This window comes from Aspergillus saccharolyticus (assembly GCF_003184585.1).
Source record: "Aspergillus saccharolyticus JOP 1030-1 unplaced genomic scaffold BP01scaffold_12, whole genome shotgun sequence".
NCBI lineage: Eukaryota > Fungi > Ascomycota > Eurotiomycetes > Eurotiales > Aspergillaceae > Aspergillus > Aspergillus saccharolyticus.
The window spans coordinates 366,827-383,669 of NW_020290622.1; the positions used below are offsets into that span (position 1 = coordinate 366,827).

At 54.5% G+C, this 16,843-nt stretch overlaps 6 protein-coding genes across 6 annotated transcripts; 4 read left to right on the forward strand and 2 right to left on the reverse strand.

The window, feature by feature from the left end:
• Positions 1-1,237: 1,237 nt before the first annotated feature.
• On the forward strand, positions 1,238-3,125 carry BP01DRAFT_397819 (S8 family peptidase; the record flags this gene model as incomplete). The annotated part of the gene is made up of 4 exons (XM_025578518.1): positions 1,238-1,561; positions 1,616-2,060; positions 2,111-2,199; positions 2,248-3,125. 4 exons carry the CDS (start codon positions 1,238-1,240, stop codon positions 2,659-2,661), a joined length of 1,272 nt encoding a protein of 423 aa, XP_025431932.1. The 3' UTR covers positions 2,662-3,125.
• A 148-nt stretch (positions 3,126-3,273) lies between these two features.
• Positions 3,274-5,087, forward strand: BP01DRAFT_294799 (putative MFS multidrug transporter; the record flags this gene model as incomplete). Its single annotated transcript, XM_025571790.1, has 5 exons — positions 3,274-3,479; positions 3,538-3,559; positions 3,617-3,690; positions 3,740-4,069; positions 4,181-5,087. The coding sequence occupies 5 exons, from the start codon at positions 3,274-3,276 to the stop codon at positions 5,085-5,087; spliced, it is 1,539 nt and encodes a 512-aa protein (XP_025431933.1).
• Positions 5,088-5,281: 194 nt separating this feature from the next.
• Positions 5,282-7,445, reverse strand: BP01DRAFT_356147 (chitin synthase). Its single transcript, XM_025574873.1, has 4 exons — positions 6,989-7,445; positions 6,322-6,915; positions 6,104-6,229; positions 5,282-6,027 (listed from the first exon to the last, which is right to left on the reverse strand). Exons 1-4 carry the CDS (start codon positions 7,412-7,414, stop codon positions 5,368-5,370), a joined length of 1,806 nt encoding a protein of 601 aa, XP_025431934.1. The 5' UTR covers positions 7,415-7,445; the 3' UTR covers positions 5,282-5,367.
• Positions 7,446-8,161: 716 nt separating this feature from the next.
• BP01DRAFT_391311 (uncharacterized protein) lies at positions 8,162-9,673 on the forward strand (the record flags this gene model as incomplete). The annotated part of the gene is made up of 1 exon (XM_025578072.1): positions 8,162-9,673. One exon carries the CDS (start codon positions 8,162-8,164, stop codon positions 9,671-9,673), a length of 1,512 nt encoding a protein of 503 aa, XP_025431935.1.
• A 281-nt stretch (positions 9,674-9,954) lies between these two features.
• On the forward strand, positions 9,955-11,439 carry BP01DRAFT_415444 (acyltransferase family protein; the record flags this gene model as incomplete). Its single annotated transcript, XM_025579140.1, has 2 exons — positions 9,955-11,216; positions 11,371-11,439. Exons 1-2 carry the CDS (start codon positions 9,975-9,977, stop codon positions 11,437-11,439), a joined length of 1,311 nt encoding a protein of 436 aa, XP_025431936.1. The 5' UTR covers positions 9,955-9,974.
• A 3,264-nt stretch (positions 11,440-14,703) lies between these two features.
• Positions 14,704-16,593, reverse strand: BP01DRAFT_339272 (aldehyde dehydrogenase). The gene is made up of 3 exons (XM_025573356.1): positions 16,515-16,593; positions 15,710-16,420; positions 14,704-15,555 (listed from the first exon to the last, which is right to left on the reverse strand). Exons 1-3 carry the CDS (start codon positions 16,545-16,547, stop codon positions 14,758-14,760), a joined length of 1,542 nt encoding a protein of 513 aa, XP_025431937.1. The 5' UTR covers positions 16,548-16,593; the 3' UTR covers positions 14,704-14,757.
• Positions 16,594-16,843: the final 250 nt, after the last annotated feature.

Here is a 16,843-nt window from a genome sequence, read left to right on the forward strand (position 1 = left end):
GATTGTGCCTCGAAAGTTATGGCCGGTTGCTGATGGATACCTACAAAACCTGAGGTCACCGAAGCCATTTCAAGTGTCAGGGTGTGTGCTATTTCGGGCTTCCAGATGCTTCTCCAACCGGACTACACAGAATGGCCTTGGCCGTTGTGAATCCTATCGCCACGGCGAGTTCACAGAGCAATTACCAATTGAACACTTGCTTACCACCTCTTCTTCAGTCAGATTCGCATCAAGGCGATGATTAGGTTTCGACACATCAGAAGACTTCCTCAGGCACATGCGCGTTCTCAGGGGCAGGTTAGTCGTACCAAGCTTTCGGACTTGACTTGTCAGCAACCCTTGCGCCTTCACAAGCACCTCGAACCGGCAAGCTGGCTCCTGGCCCTACGAGAAGGGCAATGTCTCTGACTATCCAACTTACTTTAGTTGATCAATGCGCCTGAGCCTATTGTACGACGGCCGCCCTCCAAAGTACAGTAGTCGGATGGCTATAAGCCGTGTTTACTTTACTTCTTCCTTCCTGAGAGATCCTGCCTGTCGCCCAATCGGCATGTCTACTTACCAGAAGATGATAAGCGCATGCAACGTTTCCACCTCATGAGGACCCAGACATCCTGGGAGAGGTAACACTGAGTCTCGGACAAGTGGTTAAGCATTTCCCCGATTTCCAGGGCGCATTGCGCAACATCTCCAAACCCAAAACTCCTTTCTTTTGTTTGGCGCTCTGATGACTGGATTATGAGCTTGTCATGGAGCGATTGAACGATGTTTGCTCCACATTCATCACGCCTGATCTTGGCAGACCAGCAGTGGAACAATGGAAGCCGCAACGCTTGCATGAATGGATGTATGCGATTCATTGCGATGGAAATTTCCTGCGTCTCTTTTCAACTCTAGGCCTTTTTAGGGCCGGAAAAATAAGCTCTGCACGGCTCACACATCGATCCCTGGCTCTTAACATCTGCCCAAAATCACGTATGGTGTGCATGGTGCCTTGCCTGAAAGGACACAACCAAGTCGTCTGAGAATGCAATGTTACCCCCAAAGTTTCAAATCGGCTTGAAGATCTTGGGCCCTGTCTTGCTCGCTCCAGAGTCAGGCGTCCATGTAAATGATAGGCTGACAGTCCTAAACATAATTAATCTTTTTACGTATATATAGGGCAAGTCTTCGGACACACTTCTCCATTGCTCGTTCTTCTTTGAGGTGTATTCTGCCTCACTTTTCATGACCCAATATGGTTTTGATGAGAAGTGTTCTGCTGGTCCTCGGATCTGTACTCTCTGCCGTGCTTGCTGTGCCGACCCTTGACAGTCGCCAGACTACGCATCCCATTCCAGGAAAGTATATTGTCACCTTCAAACTGGGAACCGACGATGCCACGATCAATGAACATACTGCTTGGGCAACCAATCTTCATAAACGACACCTAGAGGGTCGCAGTCTCACTGAGCACGATCTCCCCGTCGGCATTGAAAGATACTACAAGATCAATAAATTTGCGGCATACGCCGGCTCGTTTGACGATGCAACCATTGCGGCAATTCGTCAACATGTTGATGTCTGTCTTTGTTGATCTTCCTTGCGCGATCAATAAAATCTGATTGATTGATAGGTTGCAAATGTCGAGGAAGACCAAGTCTGGTATCTCGACGGATTGATCACCGAGCACAATGCCCCTTGGGGCTTAGGAAGCATTTCCCACCGGGGCCAGACCAGCACTGACTACGTCTACGATGATAGCGCGGGGCTAGGCACCTACGCTTATATCGTGGATACAGGCATCTTGACTACCCATAGTGAGTTTGGCGGTCGTGTTCTGTTGGCATACAATGCTGCTGGAGGAGAGCATATTGATGGAGTCGGACATGGCACGCATGTAGCCGGAATTCTCGGCGGACAAACTTACGGAGTGGCGAAAAGGTCGAGCCTGGTTTCGGTGAAGGTATTTGTGGGGGAGTCCAGCTCCACCTCGGTTATTCTTGACGGCTTCAATTGGGCTGCCAATGATATTGTGACCAAGAATCGCACGAACAAAGCTGTGATCAACATGAGCCTAGGTATGGTTCCCGTATTTGGTCCGTGACCCAACCGCTGACGGCATGTATAGGCGGAAGCTTTTCCAGCACGTTCAATGATGCTGTAGAAAGTGCTTTTGATGAAGGAGTGCTCTGTGTGGTTGCTGCAGGGAACGAGAACGTACGTTGCACACATCCCACGCTTTGTACGATTGCTGAAAACCACTAGAGAGATGCCGCGCGGACGAGTCCCGCTTCTGCGCCTGATGCCGTTACCGTCGCTGCGATCAATCGACACAACTCCCGCTCGAGCTTTTCTAACTACGGATCCGTCGTCGACATTTTTGCTCCTGGAGAGGATATCCTTTCTTCTTGGATTGGATCGGACACGACGACTCGAACGATCTCGGGCACCTCAATGGCTACGCCCCACGTTGCGGGATTGGCCCTTTACCTTATGGCGCTTGAGAGCTTGTCTACTCCAGCTGCGGTGACAGCCCGCCTCAAGACATTGGCCACGCGGAACGTAGTCACTAATACCGCTGGTAGCCCAAACCTACTGGCGTATAACGGAAACGGGAGAGCAAGTGATCATCAAGAAGATGGAGTTGGAGACAATGACGGAGACTTAGGAAGAGCTTGAGATCTCACCGCCAGGTATGGCCCAGATCAATGGATTCGTGGTGCGCATGGTGATTAGGACCTAGAATAAGATCATAAACAACTCGAGAATGGTGATTGCAGGGCGAAGCTCAAGTGCCACGGATGCCTGTTCAACATGGCAAGCAATAGAACCAAGCACATGCGAAGCCTTTCCCGTCACGCTTCCGGACGTAGTACCAAGCTGAAAGTTGGATACGTCGATCCGCGCTGGAGTACAGGAGTATACACAAACGATTTGTCGGGTAAATCCCGAGCAATGATAGGTCCAGCACCAGCAGCTGTCCTTCCGTGGCATTTGTTCGTGCGCATCAGGAGAATGCCTTCCTCAACGTTCCGAATATGGGACTGGTTGAGTTGAGAGATAAACCAACCAAGGCGTTAGCCTCGCCGCAGAATGAACCGACCAGGGGGAAAGTATGAACCCAAGGAGTCTAGCGCTTCCTATAAGATTTCTCCGTCTAAGTCCGTGCTGGTGTTCCACAGATTGTATGTCTACTTTGAATAAATACATACATTGCACGGTGGTTATTTCACCTGTTCACATTCGCTGTCCGGTCAAGCCTCGCTGCGTGAGACTGTTCGCCCATTTGCCATGAAGCCCACCAGTCAGATCACGATGTCTTCAATCGAGTCCGAGAAAGACGTTCTGCAGTCTCTGCTTCCGCAGTATGGACTTCGCATGGCTGCAGATGGCGTGCACATTCGATGGGCAGTCAGCAACAGTCGGCATCCACGCAACTGGCGGCTGAGGAGGAAGCTGTGGGACACCGCGCTGGTTCTGTTCCTGGAGTTTTTCACGTGAGTGTTGCTGTGGAGAGTGTTTATGGCAATAGCTGACCATGAGGATTTGATCCAGAACGGCAGTGAGCACGGCCGGCGTAAGTGCATTAACCAGCGAGGAAGGTGTATTCATTCAACAAGTCTGACATTTTTAGTCTATCGCTGCCAACAGTGCTGTACGAGAGTTCCAAATCCCGCAGGAGCTGTCTATTTTCCTCTTCGTGTCCGTGTCAGTCTCCCCGTCCTTCGTGGCTAGGCGTACGCTGACTTCTCCCTAGGTATCTGGTGGGGCAGGCGTGTGGAGGAATCATCTTCCCGCCGTATTCGGAGGCCTTTGGGCGGAAGAAGCTGTATGTAGTCAGCGCGGCGCTGTACAGTCTGTCGTGTGTTGTGGTGGCTTCGGTGCCATCGGTGGCCGGGGTGATTCTTGGACGGTTGATGAGTGGGGTGTTGTCGGCGATCCCCACAACGGTGGTGGGTGGCAGCATCGAGGACCTGTTCAATTCGCGGGAGCGAGTGTGGATGATCTGCATCTGGGTGCAAGCTGCCAATCTGGGGATGGTGGTTGGACCGATACTCAGTACTTTTGTGGTGGCTGATCTGGACTGGTTCGTTTTCCGTCTTCGTCACCTTTCCTCCCATGGTTTTTTTCCCGTTCCCGCAGGGGCAGTGTGAGAGAGTATGCACAAACGCCACACTGACACAAAGGTGATTGACAGGCGATGGCTGTTTTACGTGGCCGCAATGGTGACCGGGGTATTAGCCCTGCTGCTGCTGACGATCCGCGAGTCGCGCCCTTCCCTGCTGCTTGCGCGGGAGGTGGCGCTCTTCCGGCAGGTCACGCAGATCCCCGACACTCCGGAGGCGCTGAACCCTGACCAGGCCCCGGACCTGCACGCCTTTGTGCGATTGGCCCTGTTCCGGCCAATCCGGCTGCTGTGCACGGAGCCCATCGTATTTATCGTGGCCGTGATGAGCGCTGTGGCCATTGCCCTCGTGTATCTCTTCACGCAGGCCCTCCCGCCCATCTACGAGTCGTTCGGGTTCAGTCCGCGCCACGCCTGTCTCCCGTTCATCGCGATTGGACTAGGCCTCTTCCTGGGGTGTCTGACGCGGTGGCTGGACCTGCGGATCATCGCGCAGCATCGCAGTCAAGGAGGCGCGCTGCAGCCCGAGGACAAGCTGCTCGGGTTCTGGATCGGCACGCCCGTGCTGGCGGCGGCGCTGTGGGTATTTGCGTGGACGATCCCGCCGGCGATGGCGCAGATCCCCTGGATCGTGTCGGTGGTAGCGCTGGTGTTGACGGGGTTCAGTCTGAATGAGATTGACTACGTGCTGGGCGGGTATCTGACGGACAGCTATCTGAGCTACGCAGCCAGCGGGTTGGCGGCGCTGAGTCTCGTGCGGGCGATGCTCTCGGCGGTGCTGCCGCTCGTATCGGCGCCGATGCTGCAGCGGCTCGGCGCCAACGGGGCAGTCTCGGTGCTGGCGGCCATCGCGACGGTGTTTTGTCTCGTGCCGCCGCTATTTGCCCGCTATGGGCGGGCGCTGCGGGCGCGCAGTGCGTTTGCGAGTTACAGTATGATCATGTATCGGGAGTGGGGCGTGGATGAGGAGGGGTATTGACTGCTTGCTTTAATATAGAGCCTGGTTGGTGAGGAGGACAGAAAAGTTGTTAAGCTGTTGTTTGTGGTGAATCTGGTTCTAGTTGAATTTACTTCGTATAGAGATCATGTATGTAATTTGATGAGTAGGTCTCCTATGATACACGCTGTCATGCTGTTGGTACTGTATCCTCATTATACATTTGTGTCTAGTATGCAATTATCATTTAAATCCAAGATAACCACACTTGACCGCGCCGTACTGTAGTTGAAATAGTACGGAACAGTGAAGCAGGAGTTCATCACTCCCTCACCACCAACCCATAAAACGTCCCTGCGAACCCCACCACCACCGCCCCCCAAACCGCCCTCTCCGTCTGCCAAACTTCATATCCCAAATGCCCCGCCAGAATGCGCGCCGCAACACCCGCCACGACCCCCATCCACACCACGAAGAACCCCAACTGCTTCCACCGCTTCCACATCTCCGCGGTCAAGCTAGGTTCAACAACCACCCTTTCTCCCTCCTTCTTCCCCTGCCCCGCAACCCCCAGCTCATTCACATCCGGAACCACACCGGCTTCCTTGCTTCGCATACTCGTGCCCCACCCATCTTCCATCACCGTCACGGCCGACCAGAAATGCACCATCGGCAGCGGCACGTTATAGAATAGCAGCGCCGGCACCAGCCCGCCCCAGAGCACGGGCCGTTGGGTGCGGGCCCAGCGGTCCGGATTGCGGAGCAGGTTGTAGAGGATGGTGTAGAGGAGGCGCACGAAGAGATCCGTCCAGGAGAAGTAGGCGAGGCTGGCGCCCGTGCAGAGGTAGTAGAGGATGTAGCCGAGGCCGAGCAGGGGTCCGGCTTCACGTTTTATGGCAGCCCAGAAGAACAGGGGGGAGGTGAGGAGGTAGAGGGAGGGTGATTGGAGGGATTCGATGTGGCCGGAGCGGGACCAGCGGACCTGTTATTGTGTAGGTTGTTAGGATTGGGTGGGTTTCAAGGAGGGGGAGGGGAATGGGATGGGGCTTAGGTACTACCTGTTGAAGAATCCATTTGCGGAGGGTGGTCGGGGTATCGGTTGCTGTTACTGTGTCCGAGACATAGGTCACTGTCCAGCCGCGCAGGAGCAGGTTGGTTGTTAGATGGCGGTCTTCGTTGACGATCTGTTCACTCCCAGGTGGGAGATCCTCATCAGTCATGACTGTTTTCCTACCTAATCACTACGTATATTTCAACCCAGGGGGTTAGTACGTACCATGCGATGTCCCATCACCATCTGCGTGTACCAGGGATACAAAATCCCCGGCAGCGCCGCCACACGAAACGCCGAGCTGGGCCCGCTCTGACAATCACTCGTGCCGGCCGCGGTGGCCACCGAGCGCGTCAGATACAACTCGCACCAGTACACGATCCGCCCCAGCTGGGCAACCGCCGAGTCCGCCGCATTGTGCACCAGCAGGCCCGAACTGGCCCCGCCCACCGCGGAGTCGCCCGCGATCGTCTCCACTGTCCGCCGCAGCGAGTCCGCGTACACCAGCGTGTCCGAGTCCGACGACCACAGGTACTCGATGCCCCGGGTGTCGGCGATCACCAGACTGAAAATGAAACCAGTGAACATGATTGCTTTCTTGCTGTGGTGCGGCTGGTAGATGCACAGCGCCTGTGCGTGCTGCAGCTCGTGGCTTGCTAGAATCTCGCGCGCCAGCTCGCAGCAGTGCGCAATGGCGGCCAGCTGGTAGGTTTCGGCGCTGGAGGAGTGGAGGTCGGCGGTCGCGAGCTTGTCATAGGTGCGCATCGCGAGGTCGCCGAAGGGTTCGTCAAGGTGGATGGTCGGAGCGGTGGGATGGATCTGGTTTTTTTTGGGTATGACTGTGAGTTTGGTGCATTCTAAGAAAAGCGCAATGGAGGAAAGGGAGGCGTACACTCTGGAACACGCGCACCATCTCCATATCGGCCGGCTCGTCCCCGTCAATGCCCACGAGCATGAAGCGACAGCCCTCTGCCGCCCGGTAGCTGTTCAGCGCGCGCGCAAACAGGCCCGGGTCCTCGCGGTAGCCCACCACCGCGGCCATACAGTCCGGCCCCGTGTGCGCGTCCACGCGGGGCTTCTCCGGGTCGGCTGCATATTGGTCTGCGCAGTACAGGCGGCGCCGTCGCCGCTCGTTGGTGAAGCGGTTGTATTCGGCGGCCAGAATGGTGAGTAGCAAGTCCAGCGTCAGCGGATGGCGTGTGGCGGCGGTGAGATAGTAGTACAATGGCAGGATCAGCAGACAGCCCACGCCGTTGAGGATCTGCCGCAGTAGGGGCACTTGTGGCCCCCGTTGGGTGGTGATGGGGGGATGGTCCATAGTCCGCACACACTCCCTTGGCGCATCTGCTCACTTTCACTTCGTGTCTCTGCATGGCGATGCACCCCTGGTATTTATTTTGGCCCCCAGCGCCCATCAGGAGACGCACCGATGGAGCCACGATGGAGTCATCCGTAGTAGTATTAGAATACTAGTACAAAAGCTAGTTGACTAGTCAGATCCATCCAGCTCGCTTAGAAGTAGTAGTAGTACTACAACTATACTACTGTACCATGGGATTCATGGAACTGACTCCAACTCGAAAATTGAAAAATAGTTGTGCAGTATCTAATCCTTAGTCCCGTGTGGGTTCGTATTGATGCCGGGGGTGCATACACGGGGCTTGTCAAGGCCCCTGAGCCTCGCAGTAGCCGCACTCTAAGCTACTTTGGGCAAAACACCAGGGTTTCCTGTGGGTCAATGCAGAGGCGTTAGTGGCTTTTTGGGGTTAAGGGTCAGGCAACCCCAGCTCGCTCCAGGCACCTGCCAATCACGCTACTTGCAGGGTGAGACATTCATCAAACTAAAATCTGCAGTGGGGAATTAATTCTTCAATAGACATCTTCATGCTTCAATCCACTTTAGGGGGATTAATGGGCACAAGACAATCCACTCGAGAAGACTTTCTGCAGCGGTATTCGTAATCTAACTGTGGCTCCCAATCTTGCAACTTATTATAAGAAGCCCAACTCCACGATGCAAAGGATCCATAATCGCAGGGTGCAGTAGTAAGATATTCGCGGCACCATGCGTCGCTTCTACCAAGACAATCGCCGCGTCCCGCTGGGGATGATGCTGGTGACGGTCTCACTCTTCATCTACCATTTTGCCCTCGATCGCCCATCATGGGTCTCCTCGACTGTCTACAGCACGCAATCACCATATCAAGCAGGCGGAGCCACCGTAGTTGTGCATCCGTCGCCGCCTTTTATCGCTGAGGATGAGACCACCCCCGCTCCGCAACAACCCGCTCTCTCAGCGGTTGCTTCCTCTACTCCCTCCATCTCTGCAACCTCCACAACGTCATCTCTCACCGTCAACGACGTTGTGCTCATGTTCAAAACCGGCGCCTCCGTGCTCTGGAAACGCGTCCCCATCCACCTCACCACCAGCCTCTCCCCGACCCGCATCCCCTCCGCCAACGTCCTCCTCTACTCCGACAGCCCCGAAACCATCGGGCCATACACCTTCGTCGACATCCTGGCCAACACGACCATCAACGATCCCGAAATCGCCCTCCCCTACCACCAACAAGCGGATCACGACTTCCGCCAGAATTACGCCGAGATCAACAACGTCTACCCGGGCGACAACCCCGGCCCCGCCGGTGGCTGGAAGCTCGACAAGTACAAATTCGTGCCGCTGGTGCAGCACGCCGGCCGCGCCCGCCCGGACGCCAAGTGGTACATTTTCATGGAAGACGACGCCTACCTCTTCCTGCCCAACCTCGTGGCACACTTAGATCGCTTCGACCCCCAGAAACCCTGGTACCTGGGCAGTGTCGCCTGGATCCACGGGGACTATTTTGCGCACGGCGGGTCCGGGTTCGCGATCTCGCGCAAGGCGTGGGAGATGGCGTTTGGGGACCACAGCCCCCAGAACATTGAGCAGAAATACGCCGAGTTCACGGCGCAGCATGGCTGCGGGGACCATATCCTGGGCCACGTGCTGAAGGAGAGCGGCGTCGCCTTCGGGGAGCACCCGGAGGCGGAGGAGAGCCGGTTCAGCTACGGGTTCAACCCCGAGGCGCACTGGACCAGCTGGTACGAGCCGGAGAACTGGTGCAAGCCAGTCTTCAGCTGGCATCATACGCACAACCGCGATGTGGCCCGGCTGTACGAGCTGGAGACGCGGTGGGGCGACGTGGCGTCGGCCAAGGGGCCCATTTGCTATAAGGATGTGTATGAGGCGATGGTGCTCCCGTATTTGCGGGAGCGTGTAGAGTGGTGGGAGAACGGTGCTGCGAAATATGATATCCGCTCCAGTAATGTTAATGGAGTGGTGGCGCCGGAGTCGGTCACCAAGCCGCAGGCTTGGAAGGAGGCCTGGATGTCGGTGGACAAGTGTGAGGCTGCCTGCGTCGCCTGGGGGGATTGTGTGCAGTGGAGCTTCTACGAGGATCGGTGCATGCTTGATAGTATGATCCGACTGGGCAGCGGAATCCCCGAGGGCGACGCCAGACGGCAGAGCTCGTTGCCGTGGACCAGTGGGTGGTTAACGAGGCGAGCCGAGCATTGGAACTCGGCGTGTAGTCAGTAGGCAGTAGGCAGCAATCCGCGCTAGTGTTGGAGTTGCAGGTGGTGCCTGCTGAGCATTACCCGATTGGGTAGTGTTGTATATATCAATTCATGCATCAAATATACCCGCATAATCATAGCGCTGTACAAGTTCGAACTAGTTTGTGAAAGCCTGAAGAATTAGACACACACGCTAAGAATATCCACTTAATTCGCGTTGCGTATCCCAGTCAGCATCCCGTGACGGATCCCTTTTTCTTTCCTCCGTCTTAATCCCTGCCCCTCCCTATTTTTCCCCAGTTGTGAAGACTTGAACTCACGCCATGAACAAACCTCGCACTGCCTGGCTGGACGGTCTTCGCGGGCTGGCCGCCGTCATCGTCGCCTTCAACCATTTCTTCATGGGCGGAGTCTTTGACTTTGCCTTCCACTCCTACTGGGCCGACCCCGCCGAAGCCAACCGCCATTTCATTCAACTGCCCCCGATCCGCCTTCTCTTCTCCGCCCACGCGATGGTGGCGCTCTTTTTTGTCATCTCCGGCTACGCCTTGAGCATCAATCTGCTCCGTCTGCGCGATGCGCCGTCTTCCTCGCTGACCGCATCCTCATCTGTGACGAACCCAACCCTCCTTCGCGGGCTCTCCTCCGCCACCACCCGTCGCATCTTTCGAATTTATTTGCCTGTCTTTCTGGTCGCCATTCTCTCGCAGCTACTGTTCTTCTGCGGGCTGTATCACTGGTCATTTGGTGACGACGTTGTCTGGGGCCGTCGGCCGTGGATCGCTCCCGTGTTCCACTTCACCTATCTCCTCCGGTATCTGCTGGATATCGTGAATATCATACAATTTCACCATAATCCCGGACTGAACGGGCAGCTGTGGACGATGCCGATTGAGTTCCGGGGTAGTCTGATGGTGTATGTGGTTATCTTGGGGATGGCCTTTTGGCGCCAGGAGATGCGCGTCGCCGGGGTGGTGCTGCTGGCGCTGTATTTTCTGTGGTATGGGATCTGGGATGGAGTGGGTTTTCTCGGAGGGCTGGCGGTTGCGGAGCTGGCTCCGAGGTGGAGTAGTCAAGGGGATGCGGTGATTCTGGGGGAGGGAGGGTGGGTTGAGAGTAGAAAGGAAGGAGATTCTACCTCTCCTGCCACTGGAGGGTGGAAACGAGGAGCCCGGACGCTGATGACGGGCATTTGCTTCTTCCTGGGGCTTCATCTGCTTTGTCTCGGCGATGACGGTGTGCTCACACCTGGGTACCAGTGGCTGGGGTCGCTGCAGTCCCCCCGGTGGGACGACGACTGGGCTATCGTGAGCAAATCCTGGAAGACGGTGGGGTCGGTGTTGGTGGTGTATGCCATTGATCGGGTGGAGGTGTTGCAGAGGGCTCTGGAGAGGCCGATGCCGCAGTTCCTTGGACGCATCTCTTTCTCGCTGTATCTGGTGCATCAGTCGGTCTATCATGTCGCGCGGGATCCCGTGCGCAATGGGTTGTGGTGGATCATGACGGGGCGTCAATATCCGGCCACCGATGAGAAGGCGCTCGCTGAAGGGGTAGGGGTGTTTGCGGTGAGTTGGGGAGTGACGGCTGTGGTGATGGGGGTGCTGGTGGTTTGGTTGTCGAGTTGGTGGACGCGAGTCGTGGATTCGAGGTGTGTGCGGCTCTCGAGGAGGGTCGATGAGTGGTTATCTCGCTAGTTCGTTCAACATATCCTCTGGTTAGACTGTCATCATCTCAAACATTTATGAAGCATCATTGTCGAGTCATCCGTCCCGCGTAATTGAGACGTAGAGGGTGACAGCATAGGTGTCGAAGCCAACGGAAGTCCCTTCCCCCGGCGTCGTCAGATCGACCTATTGAGACGGAACTCACCACCCAAGTCCGCCGAAACGCAGTCATACTGCCGTCAAAATGAGGCAAAAAAGCTCGTTATGGTTAAGGATTTTCACAAAAAAATGGCAATCCTGGGATAATTCTTCGGTCATTTGTCACGGGACCAGTTTGCTTACCCCCCTGCTGTTCCTCGAGCTCCTCCATCTTTCCTACAACCATCTCTCCTTCTACTGTACGTGCTATTCTGCGTCTTTTCCCTATGCTCATCCTCGTTATTCTTACTGTTTCCATCTCTTTTTGGCTTTTCTCATCTTTCTTTGCTTGCTAGTCTTCTATTCTTCTATTCTCATCTACTTCCAGTCATCTTAGGTATCTTACTTATCTTTTCTTCTACTACTTTCTCAGTTCAGCTACTTTTCTGCAGCTTAGCTACTCTTGTTAGTTTAGCTACTCTTTCTCGTTTTAGCTCTCTTTTGCAGTTCATCTACTTCTAGATAGTTAGCTTCTCTTTCTGCAGTTCAGCTACTTTCGATAGTCAGCTACCTTCCGACAGCTTCGCTACTTCTCGATAGTTGGATACTTTTCTGCAGGTTAGCTATCTTTCTACAGTCGAGCTGATTATCATATCTCTTTGTGAGTTACCTTTCTATGGTCAGCTACTGCTCAACAGCTAACTACTTTCAGATAGGTTAGTTATCTATCTACAGTTTAGCTATTTCTTCACAGGCTAATTCTCTACAGTTTAGCTACTTTTCGATAGTGAGCTACCTTTTGATAGTGAGATACTCCTCAATAGTCTGCGTCTAGCTTTTCTTGCTTCTTCTGACTTTTGAGCATTTCGGGCGTTCTGCTTTGAGCCTTTGGGCGTTCTGCTTCGAGCGTTTGGGCGTTCTGCTTTGAGCGTTTGGGCGTTCTGCTTCTGAGCGTTTGGGCGTTCTTCATTCAGCGGTTTGGGCGTTCTTTTTTCTATTTCTCAGCGTTTGGGCGTTCTGCTTCTAAGCGTTTGCGTGTTTTACTTTCTGCTTCTCAGCGTTTACGTGTTTTACTTTCTGCTTCTCAGCGTTTGGGCGTTCTGCTTTGAGCGTTTGGGCGTTCTACTTCTGAGCGTTTGGGCGTTCTACTTCTGAGCGGTTGGGCATTCTACTTCTGAGCGTTTGGGCGTTCTGCTTCTGAGCGTTTGGGGTTCTACTTTCTGTTTCTCGGCGTCTTCTTTCTGTTTCTCAGGTTTGAGCGCTCTGTTTTCTGCTTCTGAGCGTTTGCGTGTTCTACTTTCTGCTTCTCTTCTTTCAACTTCTCTGCTGTGTTCTGCTTCTTTTATTTTTATATCCCCTCTTCTTTTTGCACCTCTTCCTCCTCCTAAGCATCGTCCGCTCATCTTTGCGCACCTTCATCTGCGCATCCTCCAGCAACGAGCTCGCACCTCATCGTGGTGCTGGAGTCTAGTAACCATACAATGGCGAAGCTAAGACGAGCTCAGGTAAGTATGAAGATTACCATTGTATCTGAACTTGCATGTCTTCGGAGCACAGGTGCACAGAATGGTCAAATATGGGACTTGACTTACTAGCACACTTGCGACATCATGAGGTTATGTTTCAGTGAAGTGGTTGAATGAGTGCTCTGGTCCCGGTCAGCTGACCCCCAGGGCTGCCTCCCTGCCTTCCCTCTTCTTCCTCTCTTCTTCTTCTTTCTTTCTTCCACCCACTTCATCTCCCTCCCTCATTCCTCATCTCTTCACCTACCTTAGTCCTGTTCATCATCCTCAGTTTCCTACTTACTTCATCCTTTCCATCATTTTCATCAATTGCATTATTGAGTTTGTAGTCCTATTCATTCACGTCTTTCTCATCGTCTTTTCCATTGTGTTATTCGTCCTTTTCATCATTCTCAGCTTCCTGCCTTCATGTCATCATGTTAATCATCGTTTTCATTACTCCCTTCATCATCCCTTCATCATCCTCATCGTAGGCCTGCCTATCATCCGTGTCTCATCCACTCTATCATCTTGAATGTCTTGATGGTGCTGTATTCGTCATTCTACGCCCAAGCCTGTGTTCCAGTCAACTCCCTCTATTATTCCTCCTGTCCTGTTCCTGGCGCCCCTTCACTACTCATCCAGAAGGCGGCTTGCCGGGGGCTTCCTGACATCCGACAGCATCACCTGTGTGGCTGTGCTATATGACGCTTGTCAGGCCCCAGTTTCAAGAGTGCTCATTGTCTGTCCTTGGAACCATCACTGGGGGACTCTGTGCGCTTCTCACGTGCGACGGTCAGAAGACCGTTGCGAGAATTGACACAAAGTCACAGCATGCTGCCCAATACTCTCGTGTGAGATGGACTCCCTCGTGGGATGAACTCTCGTGTGAGATGATCCTGGGTAAGGTGCCAGAGCCCATCCTTCGACAAGCGCCTGCGTGACTGGCGGGTTGTGCGGGATGACTTGAGAAGGTGGCTCAGAAAATTCTCACGATGTGGGTCTTTACCGTATTGCAAACTCAGTTTCCAGCTGTGTCTTGCGAATCGGTGATGCCGAAACATCAAGGAGCATTTGACTTCCGCAAGGAAGGAAAAGCTTCTGCAAAGAAGAAAAGAACTTTCGCATGGAAGGTATATCTGTTGATTCGGTCTCGCCGTGTGATTGAGGCTGAGGACCCGAAGCCACATGCTCGAGGTTATGTGCACCCTCGAAGGGGTGGCCATGAGAGTTTTGACTTCTCCCGGCTACATCGACTCCGAAAGGATGGTCGGTGTATGTACACCTGCTGTTGTGTCATCTGCTCGCCGGCAGATGATGACTGCAGAAGGTTGCAAAGCTTTCTGCGGAAAGTTCCCTGGACGTTGCCTTCTCCCGACTACACCGACTCCGAAAGGATGATCGTTGTAGGCACCTCTTCTGCTGTGTCATCTGCTCGCCGGCAGATGACGACTGCAGCAAGAATGCAAAACTTTCTGCGGAAAGTTGCCTGGACAGGAGACGGGCCTCCAACGCAGAGCTCGCACCTCATCGTGGTGTTGGAGTCTAGTAACCTCTAAGAGGTGAAGCTAAGACGAGCTCATGTCATCAGTCTTCTACGCGAGAAATTGGAAACGGGGATAGTATCTAGTCCAAAGCCTCAGTGAATCTAGCCTTCTCTTCATGGTCCCTCGCCTGCTGTGCAGTAGACTACAAGTGTACATCTAGACTTCACTGGCACACGGTAGACACTAGAACTGAAACAATTGCTACACCTAACTAATTAACTTAACAAAGCAGACTTACATAAAGACACCAAGAACCTACCGCATCCACCCCCTTACATATCCTGGAATCCTATCCCTCGCGAACCACACCGACGCACCGAGAGCGGCCACCGCCCCGACTGCCCCAATCACTTTCCCCACCGACATCTTCTCATTGCCCTCGCGGTCGAACGGCGCCATCACATGAGGCGCCATCTTGTTCATCTTCTCGATCGTATACGGCGGGTATCGCGCCTCGAGCGCGCCCTCCATAATCGCCGGCATGGCGTTCGTCACGGTCCGCCGATACGAAAACGCCTGAATACCATACTTACCATGGTAGGAGCCCATGCCCGCCTGCCCGACACCACCAAAGGGCGTATCCCTGGCCAAAGCGTGCAGCAGACAATCATTGAACGTCACGCCCCCGGATGTCGTCTCCTGGAGGATGCGGTCTTTCTCCGCTTGGGCGTTGGTAAACGCATACAGCGCGAGCGGATGCTCGAGGGAGGTAGTGAAGGCAAGGGCGGCGTCAAGGTCCGCGTCTATCACTGGAAGAATAGGACCGAAGATCTCCTCGGTGAGAAGGACGTCGTCCGGCTGAACGCCGACGACAATGGTCGGGCCGAAGTAGCGCGTAGAGCGGTCACGGACGCCGCCGTAGACCACAGTGCCGGATGTGCGGGCCAGTAGGGATTCTAGGCGGTCGAAGTTGCGCTCGTTGACGATGTGGCAGGAGTATTCAGGGATGACATCGCGGCCGCCGTTGAACGTATCGAACCAGTGGATCAGAGAGGTGACGAGCGCGTCGCGGATGGAGGGGTGCACAAGGATGTGGTTGACGCTAATGCAGACCTTCATGAATCATTAGCCCTGTCTTTTCCAAATCTATAGAGTAATTTCCGTTGTGGGAGTCATTCCGTAGACACAACACCACCTCCTCCCCTCGCCGGAACCCACCAAACCTGATCCATCAAGTGAAAATAGAGGGGGGAGAGACCAGACATACCTGTCCCGCCAGAAAAAACTTGGTCCCCGCAATCCTCTTCGCGACCTTCTCAACCTCAACCCCTTCACAAACAATCGCCGGGCCCTGCCCGCCCAACTCCAATACCACGGGCGTCAAATGCTTCGCCGCCGCCGCATGCACAATCTTCGCGACCTTCGCCGACCCGGTGTAGAAAATATGATCAAACCGCTGCTGCAAAATATACTCCATCTCCTTGGGACCCGCCGTCACACACCGGATCGCATCCCCATCCAGATACTCTGGAATAATTTTCGTGAGCACATCTTGCGCTGCGACCGCCACATCACTTGGCTTCACAATCGCCGCACATCCCGCCGCAATCGCCCCGATCAGCGGCTGCAGCGCCAACTGCACGGGACAGTTCCACGCCCCGATAATCAGCGTCACGCCGAGAGGCTCCGTCCGCACGACAGTACCCCCGAGCAAGTTGATCGGGTCGAGGCGCGTGGGCTTCTCGTCCGCCGTCCACTCGTCCAGCTTCTTCAGCGTGTACAGGATGTCCGTTTGCATGATCCCGATCTCGACGAGTGTGCTTTCTTCGGTGGATTTGTGTAGGTCCGCCCGTAAGGCGGCCAGGATGGCTGGGCGATGGTCTTCAAGCATCCACCAGAGGCGTTTGAGTTGTTGGCGTCGCCAGGATTTGGATTTGGTGCGCCCACTGGCGAAAGTGGCGCGAACGGTGGTGAGGGCCTTTTTTTTTTTAGTAAGGGGGAGGGGTTTTCTCGGTTTGTGGGGATTACGAGGGGGAACAGGGAATGGGGAGGAAGAGGGAGAGGGAGCTTACCTCGTCGAACTCGGCTTGTGTTGTGTATGCCATTTTGGTTTGTGCAGTAAGGCCAGTTGGGTGAGATTGTTTGGGAGCGGAGGACGGGGGATGGCATATTTATGTAACTAAATGACTCGGAATGAGGAGGTGCCAAGGCGGAGCTAGGGGTGGAAGCATTTGTGTACCGCGGAAGTCTAGTCTAATGCTTCAGTGCTTATCGTCGAGCCAAGGATGGATCCTCCCTTCGCGATTGCGGGCCGCTCGAAGCTGACAGCCAAGCTGTTCCCCCCCCACTGCCTCCACTCGCATTGGCAGGTCGGTCTTCACCATTTCCGAGAGCAAATTTA